The sequence below is a fragment of the Amphiura filiformis genome, chromosome 5, assembly GCF_039555335.1.
Source record: "Amphiura filiformis chromosome 5, Afil_fr2py, whole genome shotgun sequence".
NCBI classification, from domain to species: Eukaryota; Metazoa; Echinodermata; class Ophiuroidea; order Amphilepidida; family Amphiuridae; genus Amphiura; species Amphiura filiformis.
In genome coordinates this window covers 51,280,789-51,299,770 of record NC_092632.1, presented here as the reverse complement: position 1 = coordinate 51,299,770, position 18,982 = coordinate 51,280,789, and the positions used below count along the sequence as shown (strand labels likewise).

At 36.5% G+C, this 18,982-nt stretch overlaps 1 protein-coding gene across 1 annotated transcript; it reads left to right on the top strand.

Moving 5' to 3' along the window:
- The first annotated feature begins 1,689 nt into the window (after positions 1–1,689).
- Positions 1,690–18,780, top strand: LOC140152260 (peptidyl-prolyl cis-trans isomerase FKBP3-like). Its single transcript, XM_072174565.1, has 7 exons — positions 1,690–1,824; positions 8,893–8,993; positions 11,181–11,247; positions 12,695–12,836; positions 13,591–13,656; positions 17,216–17,312; positions 18,644–18,780. The coding sequence occupies exons 1-7, from the start codon at positions 1,714–1,716 to the stop codon at positions 18,696–18,698; spliced, it is 639 nt and encodes a 212-aa protein (XP_072030666.1). The 5' UTR covers positions 1,690–1,713; the 3' UTR covers positions 18,699–18,780.
- Positions 18,781–18,982: the final 202 nt, after the last annotated feature.

Below are 18,982 nucleotides of genomic sequence, written 5' to 3'. Positions count from 1 at the left end.
TTCCGTACCGTTTTCCTAAGCCTTTTTAAGCATTTTATTAAAAGGTGCCCCGTGAATGCGTGCCAAAATAGCTTGCCCCCCCCTCTCGGCTTGCCAAAATTGCTTGCCCCCCCTTTCGTCTCGCCAAAAATTTCTTGCCCCCCCAATTTTACCCTCCCCCAGGGCTCATAATTATTGCACAGCCCCTTAGGAATGATGTGCGCTACTAAATGTAAAAGAGTGAATTCCACTTGAACGAAGGACAACCCTTTTTGAAAGGAAACACTGGAAAATGAAAGAAAGTTCATTTTCTTTAGTCAATATTCCCCGGGCAATATTCACTGTTTTGAGATTATACTATAGGCTACTATTTTTTCAATCCATTTAGAGTGAACATTTTCCACTCAAAAAGGGGGCATTTAGAGAGTAAGATTTGAATGGAACTGCACTTTTAGCCCGGGGGGACCACTCGCATAAATGGTCTGTACGCTTGCGTGACCAAAAAACAAGTAAAAAGGGGTGTGTTTTTAAGGCAAGGCAAGTTACGCGCGCGAGTGACGCATTTAGGGGTCTAAAAAACACTGATTTTCAAGAATAAGGGTAGTTTTCTGAAACTGAACAACTTGTTTACGGGTACCTTTTCAAATTTTTGGTAAATTATGAGTCCAGAAGGGGTACATTTTCTTCATTTTTACTAGCCAAAAACTCATTAGGGTGTAAATTCTTAATGGCTAAATTTGCTGGCAGGGTAAAACTCGTTTGGGTGTTTAAAAAAAAAATTGGTCTCGCATGTGTAGGCCCTATGTCCACTATCATACTTGAGTGGCCTTCTGGGACTTTTAGTTTTAGCCAACACACCTAAAGCCGTCAATGTACGATTTGAATCAGATTTTGCTATTCTTTGCTCAAAATGCTGAAATAGACCTGTTTATAAGGGGTGGTGCAATAATTATGTGTACCCCCGGGGTGGTGAATTATAGGGGGGGCAAAGATTTTGGCAGGCCAAAAGGGGGGCAAGCATTTTTGGCAGGTCGAAAGGGGGGTCGAGCGATTTTTGGCAGGTCGAAAGGGGGGGCAAGCAATTTTGGCACCGATATTTTGAGCACCGTTTCTATATTACGCCCTAAAGAGGCATAGGAAAACGTTAGGAACACGTTCAAATATGCAAAATTTCCTGCTCGCTGCGCTCGCATTATATGATAAGACAATTTGAGGTTTTAAATTTGGGTTCCCAAAATCTTGCATGTGTAAGGGGGGGCAAAGATTTTTGGCACGCCAAAAGTCAGGGGGGCAAAGGTTTTTGGCACGTCGACAGGGGGGCAAAGATTTTTGGCACGGCCAAAGGGGGGGGTACAAGCGATTTTGGCAGACCATTTTGAGAATTCACCACCCCGGGGGTACACATAATTATTGCACCACCCCTAATAATAGGCCTAACTGTAACTTGTAAGGGAAAAGGTTTCTGCCCATAAGCCGAAATAACGAGGTAAAATAAAAAAAAAATAAAATAAAAGAAACACTGGCAAGGGCAAGATCGTAAACGGAACCCAATTTTTATTTTTAAAAATATAGGCCTATGACCCGCTATTTATGCCCCCCCCCCTTCCCCCCGCAAAAAAACACACACAAAAGAATGGCTCTCCCGTGAAATCCATACTAAATCAATGTGTGACATCACCTCATTAATATTAATATACTGCAGTACGTGGTGGTGTATAGTGCTTGTAAACAATCATGGCGACCACGAGGGAAATTGAAAGAAATTGGACGAAGGAACAAATGGAGTCGGATTCTGTGAGCAAGAAAGAAATTGCTGCCTTCTTGCAGGAGCATGGAAAGAAATCGGTAATAATTTATTCAAGAGACAGTGGTTTGATTAGAAATAAAGCTACCCTGTCATGCCATACGTGCAATAAAATGACACTTTCAATTTGCGTTTTTTACTTTGCAAAGCTTTAATTTTTTTGTAATCAAAACTGAAAATAAAAATACCTACATACATGCAGAGATTATCAGGTTTGAATTTATGTGTGGAGCTCCTAACCCTATACACTAGTGAGATATTTCTGAGCTAGAAAGAAAATGTACATACAATTAAAAAAGTAAAACAAAAAAAATTTTTTCCATGGATGGCATATTCTTTCTGCATTCAATTGGGCTGGGCATGGCTCATGACCATGGCCATGGTCATGCATGCATGACGTCAATCGACCTTGGCTTTTGCAGTCAACTTCAACCGGAATGGCATAATTACCCGTCTGTAATTGGTTTGGCAGCCATGTCAGAGCACAGTTCTAATCTAAGTATTACCTTAATTACCTCATGTACCTAGTCTAATCGTACTAGTAGACAGTGGCATGAGGAGTGTCATCATCATGTGCATGCCATCGTCTGCATGTTTTAAAATATAATGTAAAAAGAGTTAGAATGAATACAGATTTCTTGCAGGCCAGGAAACAAGGATGATAAGATGAGTCATTCCAGGGAAGGCAGGATCATCAAATTTTGAAGTTAATATTTTCAGCTAAAATTGTTTTTCATTGATCTGAATAGTCAATAGGTAGGTAACCTAGGCAAACCTTAGTTAACACATTTACTAGTCAGCGAATTCGCCGAGACCGGGGCCCCAACACAATGCATATTTACATAGAAATTTGAATTTTTTTCGAGAATAGGTGGGTGAAGGAAACCTACATAAATATGTTTTCTATACTTCACTTGACCCAAATATATGATTTTTTATGGTGATAATCAAGTCGCACATGGAATTTTAGAGGATTTTGATAGCAGTTCCATTAAAAAAAGCTGCTATCGCCATGAGACTAAGATCTAGAAACACCCCGAAATGCCGTTTTGGGGAATTTTGCTAGCTGAATCTTTTTGATGAAAGTCAATCTTTGACAAGATGTAACTTTGCTACGGAAAGTGCTATGAAAAAAGGTTTTCAGTTTTGGCTTAGTTTACTCAAGGGCTTTAATTTGATATATAAAACGATGCAATTTGATGTCAAATTTGAATTCACCTAGTATACCTACAATAGGCCTTTAGGTGTAAACTTACTTGATACTGCATAAATATCGCCCTCCACAGTTGGTGATATGAACAACATTCCTATCCAGGAAAGTCATTCCATATCATTTAATTTTAAGTTCCAATGGCAGGAGAATGGCTCCAGCACTACACTTGCAGAATTTCTGTCAAATTACACTGATATACGAGGGTCGTAATTTAAGAGTTGACTTGTGACGCCATATATGGATTGTTTTTATGGCATTTCTCAATGATCACTATTATTACACGTACGGTATATACTGTACGGTGTCTTTCAAACAACACAAAACTAATTAATATATCACACACATGATTACATAATTAGCATAGGCCTAAAATCAATAGTCTAGAGTCAATGGCTGAAAATGAGTCGTTATGTTTAAAAGGGAAATAAGAGGCTAGAATGAGGTACCGGTATTGTTATATATTTTATATTTTCTCAGGAATTAAAAATATGGAGAATAATGCTGCCTTTTCAGGCTTTTAGAACAGTAATAGGGACAACACAAACTTCCAGTTCATTAAACCATGGTTGTTGGGCTGTAAAGGTTTTAGTTTATTTTAACCCTAACACTGGACCCTGCTTTTTGGGATCGGACGTCAAAGAAGATCCGAAAAAGTCAAGGAGAAGAAGAATTTTTGACTTGGCACCCCTGGGATTCGAACCTTTGACCCCTTGCATGCCAAGCACACGATCACGGACGGTATTTCGTAGCTACGGGTTATTGCTGCCCGCCAGCAATTCCGTGTGCATATAACACTTAGGGTGATTGCGTCATCGCAGACCCTAGCTGGGATTCATGCATGCGCAGATTTTTTCATCGTAAGATTTGTGGGTGTTAGGGTTAGGGTAGGCTCTAATCTGGAAAAATACATCTTAGTTAACCCTAACACTGGACCCTGCTTTTTGGGATCGGAAGTCAAAGAAATCCAAAAAAGTCAAGGAGAAGAAGAATTTTGACTTGGCACCCCCGGGATTCGAACCTTTGACCCCTCGCATGCCAAGCACACGATCACGGACCGGTAGCTACACGGGTTATTGCTGCCCGCCAGCAATTCCGTGCAAGATATAACACTTAGGGTGATTGCGCTATCATGAGACCCTGGGATTCATGCATGCGCAGATTTTTTCATCTTAAGATTTTGTAAGAATATTTTTGGGTGTTAGGATTAGATGCGTCATTCAAATATGTTTTATTTTTTGACAAAAACAAGGCTTTTCTTTCTATAAACATTTTGATATTGCCAACAATAGCAAACATGGAAAAGTTTTTTTGCCAGTTCTGTTGACTAATCCCCAAACATTAAAACGGGAGTATCCGTAGCAAATATTTAAAACCGTGATTAAAATTAGGGATAACCATCAAAATTTCATGTTGACCCTATTGCTACAAAAGATTGTTTTCTGAGTAGAACTAATCAACAGAAGTATTTTGGTGGTTAAATGGTCAAAATCGGTCAAAACTTTTGAATTATGAATTATCAAAGTTTCCCATTCTGACCGGTCATTGAAGCGAAATAAAATGACAAGGTCCAAAAATAGCAGTTGGGAGCAAAATTGGCATAAGCATATATTTACCTTTATATATTTCTTTATTTTAACATATTTGCAAACATGAAACAAGCATATTGTGAAAGTATCAAAGGGTTTCTTATGAAATGGCACTTAACTAGTCACTGGCATAACTTATTTTTTCAAACCAAGGCATTGAAATCATGCATTTAGAGGACATTTGCCAAAAATCATCCAAGATAGCCGATATGGCACAAAATCAAAATTGCACTAAGTAGGTGAACTTTTTTTTCACATCCAAGAATTTCAATGTTATTGGGTTTAATATGACCAATTAGTAGGTGTATGTAAACAAAATCTTAAGTTTTGAAGGTCATTGACTCATTCACAACAATAGAGATTATCCTCATCATGCTCATGTGTATTCCTGTAGTATTCCTCATTCAAACCAAAGTAGCACTCAATACATTATGAGTATCTTTGTTCAAACCAATTCAATGCTTGACCTCGGAGTTACCTGCATGACTATCGCGGGCTATTTTGAAACAGTTATGGTTGCACATTCAGGTACTTCTTTTGAAAGTCCTAAACAAGGTATAGCCAGCAGCAAGTTGTAGATGTTATAGGCCTAAATATAAGAAAACGTTTAGGGTTAAGATCAGGTGAACAATACATCGAATGAGCACGAAACTTCACATTTATGTTCAGAAAGGTGTCTTCTTAACATGATTTGAAAGGAATATAAAAATTCCAAAGGGAAGCTGGTGATTTAATTTGTAACTCAAGATCTACTTGTTCAATTTTTAACCTTTTACAGAGGGTATGATAGAGGTATTACTGGCAACTCTGCCAAATTACAGCTCAGTAGGCTACGTTTTTCACCTGATCTTACTGATTTGAATATTTTGTGCCATTCTTGAGCAGTGCTAAACTCAGCCACTGGCAATTAAGCGCACTGTGGCGATGGACCAATTTTGACTCGCACTTACAGAAAAACAAAATAAGTTATGTTGCTGTAATTTGCAAGATAGTTACAAAATATAATTGGCAGTAACTTCCCCAAATTTTACAGAAAAATATTGAAAAATAAAAGAATGAGATCAATTTAGAAATGTATGTGCAAGCAGTGCACAGTTGAGCTCCCTGCATGTCTATGGGAGTGTTCTAATCAAGTTGATGGTTCATTGGTCATCCCTATTAAAATATAAAAAATATTGTTACATTTTTATACAAAAAGTAGTGGTACAGAGAGAGAGGCCATCGTTTGAATGAGAAATTTATTTTTTAAACTTTTCTGTTCATTTGAGGTCGAGATCATCCATAAAAATTCATATGAATATTAAAATTAAAATTTTCGTAGCATTTTATAATATTTTTGGCCCTATTTGCATGGAATTGTGCAATTTTCGTGCATTTCCAGCATGTTGTATTGATCAGTATCAGTCATCCCACCTAGATGCATGCGCAGATTGTTGTTTGATTTGCACCAGTTATCATCATACTGAGTACCAGCTCTCACACGTGACCAGTCATTATATTTTAATCTACGTGTTTCATTTTGGAGATAATTAATGTCATTTGTAATAACTGTTTTTTCATTTTTGTAGAATAATGTAAGTTGCCTCCATTCAAGCCCTAAAGTTGTTGAAGTTCCCAGACGTCCCATTTCCACCCAAGTTTGATGGCAAGGCTCATATTTTACCAAAGCAAACTGAGGACCTACATGTAGTGTTTATTCTTCCCCCAGACATCTTAAACATGTGCCTTTGTTGTAATTTTTAAAGGCCCGCCCTTTTGCATGATTTAGCAGTGTCCCTACTCTATTGATTGTATGCTAAAGCTATTATGTAATCATGTATACGGTATCATTTACACATAAAGACAGAGGTACCGTCTTTATGTGATCAAAAGAAATTCCATCCAAATATTCAATATATACATGTAGGGTAAAAGGTCAAACTATCACATACTGACCCACCCTCGTATGTTACAACAGTCATTATGTACTCATAAAAATAAAAACAAGTTTCCGTAGCCCTTACCTTTTTCCTGTGGTGGCCATAGAGCTTTATATACAATGTATATACAGCTCTATGGTGGTGGCCCATCAAACATTTAGTGGGGAATTTATTGCTTATTCCATCTTGAGGGCTCAGTGCCAGAACACTATAATTATAATATAATATAGCCATTTTAAGGCATCTAAGGTATGTCTAAGAAAATGGGAAAAAAACTTTTTTAAATGTTTATTCTACATACATCCCAGCAGTACTAGGTGTGCACAGTTTTTCAAAGTTTGGGCCATAGCTTTTGATTCCTCCAACTGCTAAAAAATTGGTAGTCCTCACAAAAGTCCCCCAACTGGGTACATTGACTGACAAAAGTGGGGAGGTCTGAGGCCCCTTTGCGCATGCCAGTACGTCCCAGTTTAATTCACCCGTAATCATTGAAGCACAACATCTGCATTTTTAATTTTTCTTACTCCTAATACTAGCTTCATTGCTAGATAAGTCTAACCAAGAAATTTGCTCACCGATTGCTTCACATTCTAGGCTAGAGATCAAGTTACATTCAAAATCTAGTCTGATTCGCTGAAGCATGACACCGTGTAAAACAATGGAAGTTGAAAAGAAAACACAACCGATCACGTCAGGTGACCGGATCAAAAATGTTGCTAAAATTACACTTTAGAAAAATTTTAAAGACTGTTCAAAGTGGACAAATCTTACTCAATAAAATAAAACAACTTTCAACATTAACAGAATAAATAACCTCCATTGCAAAAAATTGCACCACTGTCCGACTGAAAAATGATAGCAAAGCACTCTAGCATCGAATGTGTAAGTATCGTGTGCAAATTCGAAGCTAGAGTTATCGAATAATATCTTCATAGTTACAAATAAACTTTTATCACCAATATCAGGATGTTAAGGGATCTAAAATGGCGTTTATTGCGTTTCGACAGTATTTTTTGTGGGACATGAGAGCACCTCAGACCTGTCGAATTGCATTCTGAATCTGAAGCATGTCTTTCTGATATCAAATAATTTTCATTTTTGAAAATCACAATATATTAATACAAATTTTATGACAAATTATAAAAATTTGATATTTTGCAAATTTTTGATATAATACAGTCCTCGAAGTAAATTATATAAATCTAATGACATATTCTTAAAGTGTATGTAGCAGGAGGAAAAGCCGACGGTCAATTGAAAATTTTGACCTTTCATATTGAAGATATGGATTTTTTCCCAAAAAGTGTTTTGGGGAAAAATCCATATCTTCAATATGAAAAAGGTCAAAATTTTCAATTGATCGTCGGCTTTTCATCCCACCTACATACACTTTAAGTATAAATCATCAGATTTATAAAGTTTACTTCAAGTACTGTTAAATATCAAAAATATCAATTTTAATGATTTGCCATAAAATGTGTATTAAATTGCTAATTTCAAAAATCAAAATTATTTGATATCAGAATGACATTCTTCGTATTCAGAATGCAATTCGATATGTCTGATGTGCTCTAATGTCCCACAATAAATAATGTCCAAACGTTCATACCCCAGCCCTTAAATGAGTCTGCACCTTAAAATATGCCTATTGCACCTCACTTTAAAAGCGGGGTGCAAAATTGGGATGCAGCTTTTCCACCTATTCTGCTGCCACATCAAGTTAACAAAATGATTAAGCAGCCCTGCAAGAATATCGTACGTTATATAAACTAAAATCAGCATATGTAGTTTCTGACAATGGTTGTTAAAATCATAAGTAGAGCCTGAAACCGAAGTATATTATTTTAATAACCCTCGTAATCAAAAAGGTAAATCATGGTTTGTGACTTGCAATATTTGTGATAAAGGAGCAGCATGACACACTGGTTAAGGTCTTTGGCTTTGGTGCGAGAGGTCGTGGGTTCAATTCCCCGCAGGACAAAAAAAACCCAAATCTTATCCGCTCTCCCCATGGCTTGGTTCATATGGTAATAAAGGCAGGCAGATGACCCATGATAAAAGACTTCGTTATACTGATCAGGTTAATAACTTGATAAGCCCGATTGTTGGTTACACTTGTTTGTTTGTCCTGTAAAAATACCCCAACCCGCTATCTACGGCAACCTCCTTCACCAGGTCACTTGTACCTGGCCGAAGTTTTGTCAGCATTATCTCTAGATATGCTTGACATAAAAAAAAGCAACCTCTACCACTTCTAAACCTGCACTTAAAACTTGCATCTCATACATGTACATGTATGTTTCCAATTTACATCTCACAAAATTCTTAATTTCAAGGCTCATCCTGATAAAGCAATTTGTTATGTTTTTAATATTTTAATATTCCCTGCAGTTCTTAAAGGCTCATAAACTTCAAGGCCAGCTGAAGAATGTAACGAAAACTGCCAAAAAGGACCACTTGATTGATCATATGAAGAATTATTTGCAACTAAGGTGAGTCATACATGAATGTCTTAATTTGTTTTACTTTTGTTAATCTATATAATTTAAGAACTAATAATTAACATGATTAACATAGGAACATTCAACATGGTAGCTACTACAATTAGCCTCTTGAAATCAATTTTGCTTTGATTCTGTTTTGTTATTAGACCATGGGACAAGGCTTGCTAAGTGCTTCAGAAAGTAGTTTTCGTTCTCCCTTTCTGGGTAGAGGATGGTTTATACATGAAAATATAGCTATTATATCACTGATCAATAATATAACATTTCCCACTTTCAAAAGTTGCACGTTACTGTGTAATTTAGGAGTTATTTGGGGTTAAAAATGTGTTTTTCGTGTTTTTTTCCATTTTTGCCCAAAAATGTAAAATATTAAAATAGCTGTAACTTTCAAAATAAATTGAGTAGAAATTTCATTTCTATTGTAGATGTTACATATTACATGGATGTCTAACACTGGTGAATAAAAATGTCACAGCACAACTCTAAAATATTTAAAAATGGCAAAAACCATATTTTTGTGCTATTTCGCCATTTTTGAGCTAAAATGTAATTTTTGCATGGGGAAAAAAATAAATATAAATTTTATTGATTTAAAAAATATGTCATAATGTCAACCTAGTTATTCTGAACAAAAAAGTTAATGATGGTGAATGTCTGTGACCTATAGTTTTTGATCTATGGCCCTTTCAAATTCATATATGTGTACATCCATATCAAAACGATGCACTTGTCGGCTGCTACATGTGTCTCATTTTACATAATAGCTAGGAATAAATACAAGACTCATCTCAAGTGGAGATCACTTCAAATCATATCGAAGTCACTTGATTTAGGAATACAGAGAACATATTCCTAAACCATGGGACTTGGGGATGATTTGAAGTGACCTCCACTTGAGATGAGTTTGGTATTTATTCCTAGTTATTATGTGAAATGAGACACATGTAGCAGCCGACAAGTGCATCGTTTTGATATGGATGTAAACATATGGACTAAAATAGCATGTTTTTGTTCAATATTTCCAATATTACGCCAAAAATGGTCTTTTATGACCATTTTAACCAACTTGTTAGTTTTTGGAAAGTGGGAACTTCACTTAATAATATGAACATGTAATTGTACTTTAATGTTAAGCTATTTCAAGATCCACTAGTATGCCCACTACCATGGTAGCAGCAATTTTATGTACTTTCAATGCAGTAAAATGATGACTAAAATGATTTTGCTGCATTGAAAGTAGTAAAATTGATGATATAATTGCTTCTGCCATGGAAACCGAGCTACCAGTGGATCTACAACTAGCTTAAAATGAAAGTACTATAATATATCCATAATATATGTGAAGTTCCCACTTTCCAAGCACTGAAAATTTTGTTAAAATTACAAAAAAGTACCATTTTCAGCCTAATATTGGAAAAATTGACAAAAACATGCTATTTTAGTCCATATATATGTGAATTTGAAAGGGCCATAGATCAAAAACTATAGGTCACAGACATTCACCATCATTAACTTTTTTTGTTCAGAATAACTAGGTTGATATAATGACATATTTTTTAAATCAAGAAAATATATATTTATTTTTTTTTCCCATGCAAAAATTAAATTTTTAGGTCAAAAATGGCCAAAATAGCACAAAAATATGGTTTTTGCCATTTTTTTATATTTTAGAGTTGTGCTATGACATTTTTATTCACCAGTGTTGGAAATCCATATGACATGTAACATCTACAATAGAAATGAAATTTCTACTCAATTTATTTTTAAAGTTACAGCTATTTTAATATTTGACATTTTGGGCAAAAATGGGAAAAAATCATTTAAAAACACATTTTAACCCCAAATAACTCCTAAATGAGTAAAGTAAAACGTGGGAACTTTTTGGATATTAATTCAGACATATATTTACTCTTGATTTGTTATGTTTTTATGTTCTGCCCAAGAGTGGACTACGGAAGTGAAAGATAAATGCCCATGTCCCATAGTCTATATGTTTTGTTTTCCTTCTTTGTTTTAATTTTGATATATCCAATGACCCTTTTAATTGACTCCCTACTTTTAAAAATCCAATATTTGACAAATTATATTTTCCCCTATTTCAAGTCAAGAAAAGTGGATACCGGTTTTTGCATCGGAACTCTTAATATATACCGACTTGATTTTTCTTTATGGCAGGCTTTTAAAGTTGAAGGTGAAGAAGAGGAAGATGATGTACAAACAGTTACCAAGGCAACAGAGAAGATGACAGTATCAGGTGATGCTAAAAAGGCGGAAGAGGTGGGTTAGATTCGTCCTCATCCCCCAACTTACTCCAAAAAACTAGCAGAAATCTTGCACTACATGTACACAATGATTGTATGCATTACACTACAGGTTCGGTTTCTTGACAAAGGCGTCGTCTAATTGGCAAATTTTTTGTCTGTCGACAGACAGAAATTACAGCACTGTGGCCTATGGGGCATTGTAATTTACATGTAATTAAACTCATGTTGAATCAACTGAAATTTTGGAAACAGGGTTTCTTCCGGTATCTATTGAAACACCATAAAATATCAAAATATCCCTTTAAGGGTACTACACCCCTGTCCAATTTTGTGCCCATTTTGCATTTTTCTCAAAAAATATAGTGCATTGGGGACAAGTAAGATACCGTATTTAGTCAAATAAACGCCCCCAGGGGCGTTACATTTTCCCAAGGGGGGGGGTTATTTGAGGTCATTTTTAGCATGACAATTCCCGTTAAAATCATTAGGTAAGCTTAAAAGTCACGCTAAAATGACGAACTATGAACTTTTGACGCTGACTTTTGGTTCACTTCCGGTGTTCCGATGCAGATTTTCGCCATTTATTGCTGCTATTCGTGACCATGTGAGCAACTTGGTAAGCTTACTACACAAGATAGCATGGGAATATTGGAATTTTTGAAACATCTTGGTTGAAAAAAAGTGGTGGGGGCGTTTATTTGAGGGGGGGGCGACTATTTGACTGAAATACGGTATGTATATTATAGGGCAAGGACTACAACTACTACACTGGAAATTTTGTTTCAGCACAGACAACAGTTGTTGAGTTACAGACAAAAATGAGGGAAAACCAATATTTGATAACTACTTGCTACTTGCTTTGAGTTGCTGAATTTTCAGTACAGTAGTTGTAGTCCTTGCCCCAATAATATACATATCTTACTTGTCACCAATGTGCTATAATTTTTGAGAAAAATACAAAAATAGGCACAAAATTGGGCAGGGTGTAGTACCCCTTAAGCACAACTTTGTATATTTGTACTAGATCTGCAATTTTCATTTATTAGACTTACATTGTAAAGCAACACTTTGAAAAAACAGATGTGGAAATGAGAGTACAAACTGACCAGTACATGTAGATACCAGTTATAGTCGTACTAATGCATGTCATATTGGACGACATAGGGAAAGGTAACCCATATTTGCAAGACTATCCATGCCTTAAAGGGAAATAAACCTACTCATGTTACTATTTCTGGCCATGGTCTAGCGGCTATGAAAATAATTATTGTGCTTGATGACTTCATCTTGCCCAATATTTTAAACCTCAAAGGTCATACATGTAGCTCAACCAATAAATTTGCATATTGTACTTAATCCATGTTATATCAGAGGGAAGAAATTGAAATTGTAAATGTTTACCCATTGTTTCATGCTCTATTGCAGAAAGCAGAGCCACCTAAATACCACATGAAAGTGTTAAAGAAAGGTGATAAGAACAACATTCCTAGGAAGGGGGACACGGTAGCAGTGTGGTATACAGGCAAACTGCAGGATGGAACGGTGTTTGATTCTAACGTAGTCACAGGTAGGTTGACGAAAACCATGATATGAATTGGGACTTCATCATTGCCAGGGGGATTTGGCAGAACACTTGGTTTCGGAGAAGAATGGCAGTCCCTTGCTCTGATTGACGCGAGCGCCCAATTAATGAGTGACATACACTGAGCTTTGTCTTTCTTTCAAGAACGCTGCTCTGTGTCGTCCAACGCTTTGACAAGTAATCGGCCAATCAGATTATCGTTGTTGTTATGATTGTCAGACGATTGAATCAGTCAATCAAAACCCCACTTTCGTGTAAACACTCTGCACGCTTTCAAAATGTAAACAACTGCCGTTCTTCTCTGCCAGAAACTGTAGAAATAAGCCAACAAAGCAGAAACTGTAGAAATAAGCCAACAAACATATTTGCATCTATATTAGTGCACTGTACATTATGGTCACAAAATATATCAAAAAAGATCATATCAAAAGTATGCCTCACCCCACCCAGGAGTACATGTAACCTTTAGGAGATTACTCTATTCAACCTAATGTACTGCAGACTGCAGAGGGTGTGTAAGAGAGGGTAAGAAATTTTATGGTCCTTTTGAACAGCAGTTTTCAAAAGTTCACCAAATATCAGCCAATAAGTTAATTCAGGGGAGAGTGCCAAGGAAAAAGAGATGCTCAGGAAAAGAGAGTTCCTGAAATTACAATTTCAGATTTATGTGTGTGTTTATGTAGATCGTAGAATTGCATAAAAATAACATGTTTATAATTCCTTCCTTAATTTTTTGCAGGACGTAAAGCTAAGTCAGCGCAACCATTAAGGTTTAAAGTTGGATTGGGCAAAGTTATCAGAGGGTAAGACTCTAATATCATTAATGTTTTCTTTGATCAGTACCCAATATTATAAACTTGTTGTTGGATGTATGTATGTACTTATTTTCTTTCCTGAATATGTGACCCGCTCTGACAAAACCAGGAACAAGTCTCATTTTTGACATATGATTTGAATAAAAATGTAAGCACCAGACAATAAGCTTTAAAATTATACCAAAATTATAAATAGCATCAATACTTTTCAAGATATGGATAATTGTGTAAATGATAAAAATAAATGTTGGTATTTATACAGCGCCTTTCACATGTGAACATGTACCAAAGCGCTTTACATTTATTCCGCCGTCATTAGAATATGTCAGCTGCCATACAATGCCCAAGGCATGCTCATACCTTTAGGCGGCGCTCAATGGACAGTATTCATAACAGCTCCCCATTTCACACCTGGGTGGAGAGGAGTAATCGAGATAAAGTGCCTTACTCAAGGGCACAACACGATGGCGTCGCCGGGGCTCGAACCCGCAACCTTGTGATTATGAGTCGTAGCCCGTTCCGCTCGGCCACCGTACTCTCGATACCTTGATATTTTTGCCAAATTCCTATTCTGAGTAATGGGCCAATTAGTTTCCTGCCGTACACAGGATTGAATAGGGATTGCCATAGTTCAACTGTTATTTCCTGATTAAATAAACCTCTTTTTAATAAATTTATACTTTCAAAGATTTGAAAGTCCGATTTTACGTCATTAAATATTAGTTAGAACTTAACATTACTAGAAATAGAATGGGATTAGATTAAATAACTTAGATCAGTGGCGTAGCTGGGATTTTTTCCAGGGGGGGGCAAGCCTGTATGGGGCGGGGGCCCAAATCCACCAAACGAAAATGGGGGTAAGTGCGAGTGGTGCGACGCACCCCCACCGAAAAGAAAGTGTACTTTCAAAGAAAAGTACACTTTCAAATATGTCAAAGAAAAATATAAAAACAAAGGTAAATACGCTTACATTTGGCAATACAGTGGCCCAAGAGAGAAAATGGTAAACCTGGTTATTACTGAGAAACATTTGCTTTTTTATTACTAATTTGGTCTTAATAGAAATTAATTTTGGCCATAATTCTTGCTAATTTCCTAAATATTTGCTTAAAATTTCCAATTTCAGACAATTTTAGCCCAAAATGAAGGTAAATTTTACGTAAAGGCCAGTGCGCGCGAAGCAAGCAAAATTTAGCAATGTTACCATATTTCGGTCCAAAACATGGTGTTTTGGGGAACATACCTTAGGCTATTTTAGGGGCCTGGACCCGGTACCCATTTGGTCTAATCGTAAATCCGGCCCCAAGTTTGAAATAGCTCAATGGTAAATGACTTAATCGGCCAATTTTGTGTCGATACTGACAATTTTCGGTTAGGGCATGCTACAAGAAACGACTTTTCTTTATGGGTTGACCATTTTATTGTTTTAGTCAATATACTGTTCCTATAGGTGCTTTTGTGCAATTAGCATTTCAAAAGATTTATATTTCTTTGTCTTCAAGAAGTCATTACAAGTACGTATGTATATTGTCGAGTATATTGATAATAATCGTATGGCCCTACATATCGTAGGCCTATGGATTCCCTCTTTCTCTTTCCCTTCTCTTCCCCATCTTTTCCTCTCTCTCCATCTTTCTTTCTTTTTTTCCCGACTAGGGGGCGGGGCCCAAATAGACAATTTTGCCAGGCTTATTGACAATAATCGTATGGTATTGCATATCGTATGGATTCTCCATCTCTTTTCCCCTCCTCTCCCTATCTCTCCCTCTCTTTTCCCCTTCTCTTCCTCTCTTTTTCTCTCTCTCTCCTTTTCCCTTTTTTTTTTTTCCTTCACTGGGGCGGGGCCCAAATAGCGCTAAGGCGCAGGGTCTGAGGGGCCAAATAGACAATTTTGACAGGGGGCAATTGCCCCCCGGCAGCTACGCCACTGACTTAGATATGTTACATCAAATATTCTACATGCACTAAAGAGTCTGTAGGGTCCTTTAGTCCCACAGTCAAATACTATGAAATTAAGAATTCCAAAGTTGGGAATGTCATCTTTAACTAAAGGCCTAAAACTCAAAAACATGTCTGGCAACTTGCTCCAGGTTTTGTTGGAGCTGGTCACATAATTATGTCCCTATATAAACTTGTGTTTTCAACCACAAAATTGCAATATTTTCAGATCTGAAACTGTCCCTTAACACCCAAATGTATACATTATGATTATAATCACCATACACCCACATCAACATAGATGGAAAGATCAACCTAAGTTTAATACCCAGTTGCAATTGGGAATTAGCCTTGGCTGACGATAAAGTGAACTCAAGTACATTTAAGACTGAAGATATGATTGAATACACTTGGAGAAAGTAATGAATACAATTGAATACCTGAGTGGAAGAAGGGCCCAACTCCATCAAAACTGTTTTTGAGATATTAAGAAAAAACTTAATATTTGGAAAAGTTTTATAAACAGAATGTTTTCATCTTCAGTGGACCTTTAATACATGAACATACAATAGTACATACATTCGAAATTATAAATGATGTTTCCATGGCAACGGTACAGGTCTTAATACGCGCTGGAGTTGGGCCCTTCTTCCACTAATATACTGCAAGTGCCAGTTCCATAAGCAGATGTGTTATAAAAAGCTACAGAAATTTGATAATCATCCATTAATTGCACAAGTTGAAGCATGTAATATGTTAGCAAGAAAGTTTATTGTAGTGAAAAGCAGATTTCATGGATGAACAAAATCCTCTTTAACCCAATATTTGTGGAAGAAGGGCCTAACTCCATGGAGTTGGGCCTTTCTTCCATGAAAACAATGATTAAGTGTATGTGGAAGACTATTTAAAGAGTGGATTTTGGCCCATCTTTCACACACAAGGAAGAACAGTCTGCTGGCAATAAAATGCTGGGTCTAACTCATTTTTGTAAAAAATTGGAGTTGGGCCCTTCTTCCACTCAGGTATTCAATTGAAAGTTGGGCACATGAACTTCACATATGAGTCCAGTGTTCATTGGTTAATTCCTACGGAGCCTAATTTTGAAGTGCATCCAGCTTTGGAATGGTAATTGTCAGTGAGGCTAATTTAGAAATTAAAGGATAGGAATTTTAGTTTTTACTATCCTGTACCGTGTCATAGTTTATCACGGTAGAGGGTGTAACAACAACTGTAAACTATTTTATTGAGCAAAAATTAAGTTACTGTCATAAAAACTCCCCATATTCTAAAATTGACAACTTCTCATCTTAAGTCCTGCATACTTCAACCATGTGTGAGTATTACGCTCTGAGTCTAGGCAAACAACTTGTTACATACATGCACCTCTACAAGCATGTTGTGGCTTGATAGACACCCTAAATCATGCCATTGTCCAATCAGGTTGTGTGGCTACAAACTAGATCACTCCCACTGACTAAGAATCCACATTCAAGCTGGGTATTAAACTCAAGTTGATTTTCCCATCTTAGGAGAATGTGAGTCTATTATACATAAGCTGTTTCACATTTTAATATGATATCCTATATTTTTCATATTTTGTTATGTTTCAGTGGGACGAAGCCTTACTAACCATGAGTTCTGGTGAGAAAGTGGAGTTAACAATAGAGCCAGAATGGGCATATGGAAGGAAAGGCAATCCAGATGGAGGGTATCCTTGATTTATAAAATGTTTCTCTGTAGTAGTTGTCCATTGTGTGCCTTAATTATGTGTTCCATGCCAATTATGTAATATAAGTAACAGGCTAGAAGACATCATATCGTTGTGATTACAAGAAGTAGAAGTCATGTATAAGGCATCTGTATTGTTTTATTCTGTCAATAGAGGGTGATGTTTTAACAATCAAAAGCATTTTTGCCCTGATCTCTACTTCACCCACTCAAAGCACCACACATGTTAGATTTAGGGATTTACAAATTAACAATGATGCAACTATGCATCTGCATATTTATATCACGAGGGTAGCTTTTGTGATATATAAAACATGAACCACTGTGTAACATGATTGAATCCCTTTCGACTATGAAAACAAGCTAAATATTGTCTAGGAATGTTAGCTAGTCAATGCTACTCAACACTACAAGAAGATTGATTAGGTTAAGTTGATTTCTCTTTTAATATCAGCAATACAACTGCAGAATAAAACAGCAATGTTAAACGGCTTCCTTTAAAATAATGAATTCAACATGTAAGGGTGTATATGCACACAACCTTGCCAAGGTGTCGCTGAAAGAACTCTACCATCAGAAACTTTGTACCTTTGGTATTTTAATGCTCGAACCAAACCGAACTAACTAGTTACTGTTGTTGAGTAATAAAACAGCCATCATATTCTTTTTGAATTTGGACAACTGACCTGTGCTCTGATTTTAAATTGTCACAATTTGAAAATCTTACCTCAGTTTTAATGAGTAAAACCATGCACATATTTTTGGGCGCCAGCCCCGGGTCAAAGTAGGGGCGGCAAAAAACGAAGGGCGGCGGAAGAAGAAGGGCAGCAAAAAAGAAAAAGGGGCAAAAAGAATTAGTAAAAAAAAAAGGGCAAAAAAATTTGAAGAACTGTGAAAAAATGGTACTATACATTGCTTTTAGGGCGCTAGCCTAAAATCCTTTTCAAACCACCGGAAAAAAAATTGGGTCAACCTTTTCGGGCTGTTGAGGAAGGGGCGGCAAAATGTGATATTCTTCAGCCCCCCGGGATAGGAGCGGCCACGGTATGCCACTGAAAACAGTATATATTGAACATACATTCCCCATGCTCTGTTGTCAGTATTTTAGTTACAGATTATATTAACAGATTGAAAATGAGAACTTTTGTAAAATCTTTTGTAAAATGCATTTACTTGAGAAATTGCATAAATTATTTGGCATGTTTGATTTAGGTAATTAAAAAGTTTTCAATGATACAGTTTTAGCAGAGACACCCTGTATCATGGAATTACATGTTATATTGGTTTTCCTTAACTTTTATTTTGTAACAGGATCCCACCAAATGCAACCCTTATTTTTGAAATGGAGCTGGCAAATATGATGTGATGACAAGTATGCTGCAGAGAGGTGACATCAGTCATCTTCACTTTGGAACCAAGCTTCACTCTCCTGGGTTACTTCACTCGACCAATTATCACATGAGGTGGTCACGATATTATCGTGTGTACTATACAATATCGTCAAGTTGGTGGAATTGTTCTCTAATAGCTCAGGGGTATTTCATAAACAGTAAATAAAAATGAAATTGCATTGTGTATTTAAAGTAGATATGTTAAAGAAATGTACTGATTTTGGTACACTTTGATTATTGCTCAAACACATGTGTGAAA

What these genes read in the sequence shown, in the direction of transcription:
- LOC140152260 (XM_072174565.1), top strand. Translation starts at nt 1,714, where the DNA reads ATGGCGACCACGAGGGAAATTGAAAGAAATTGGACGAAGGAACAAATG. An exon ending in AGGAGCATGGAAAGAAATCG is followed by an intron (nt 1,825 to 8,892) that starts GTAATAATTTAT and finishes TATTCCCTGCAG; the next exon opens with TTCTTAAAGGCTCATAAACT. An exon ending in GGGCAAAGTTATCAGAGGGT is followed by an intron (nt 13,657 to 17,215) that starts AAGACTCTAATA and finishes TTATGTTTCAGT; the next exon opens with GGGACGAAGCCTTACTAACC.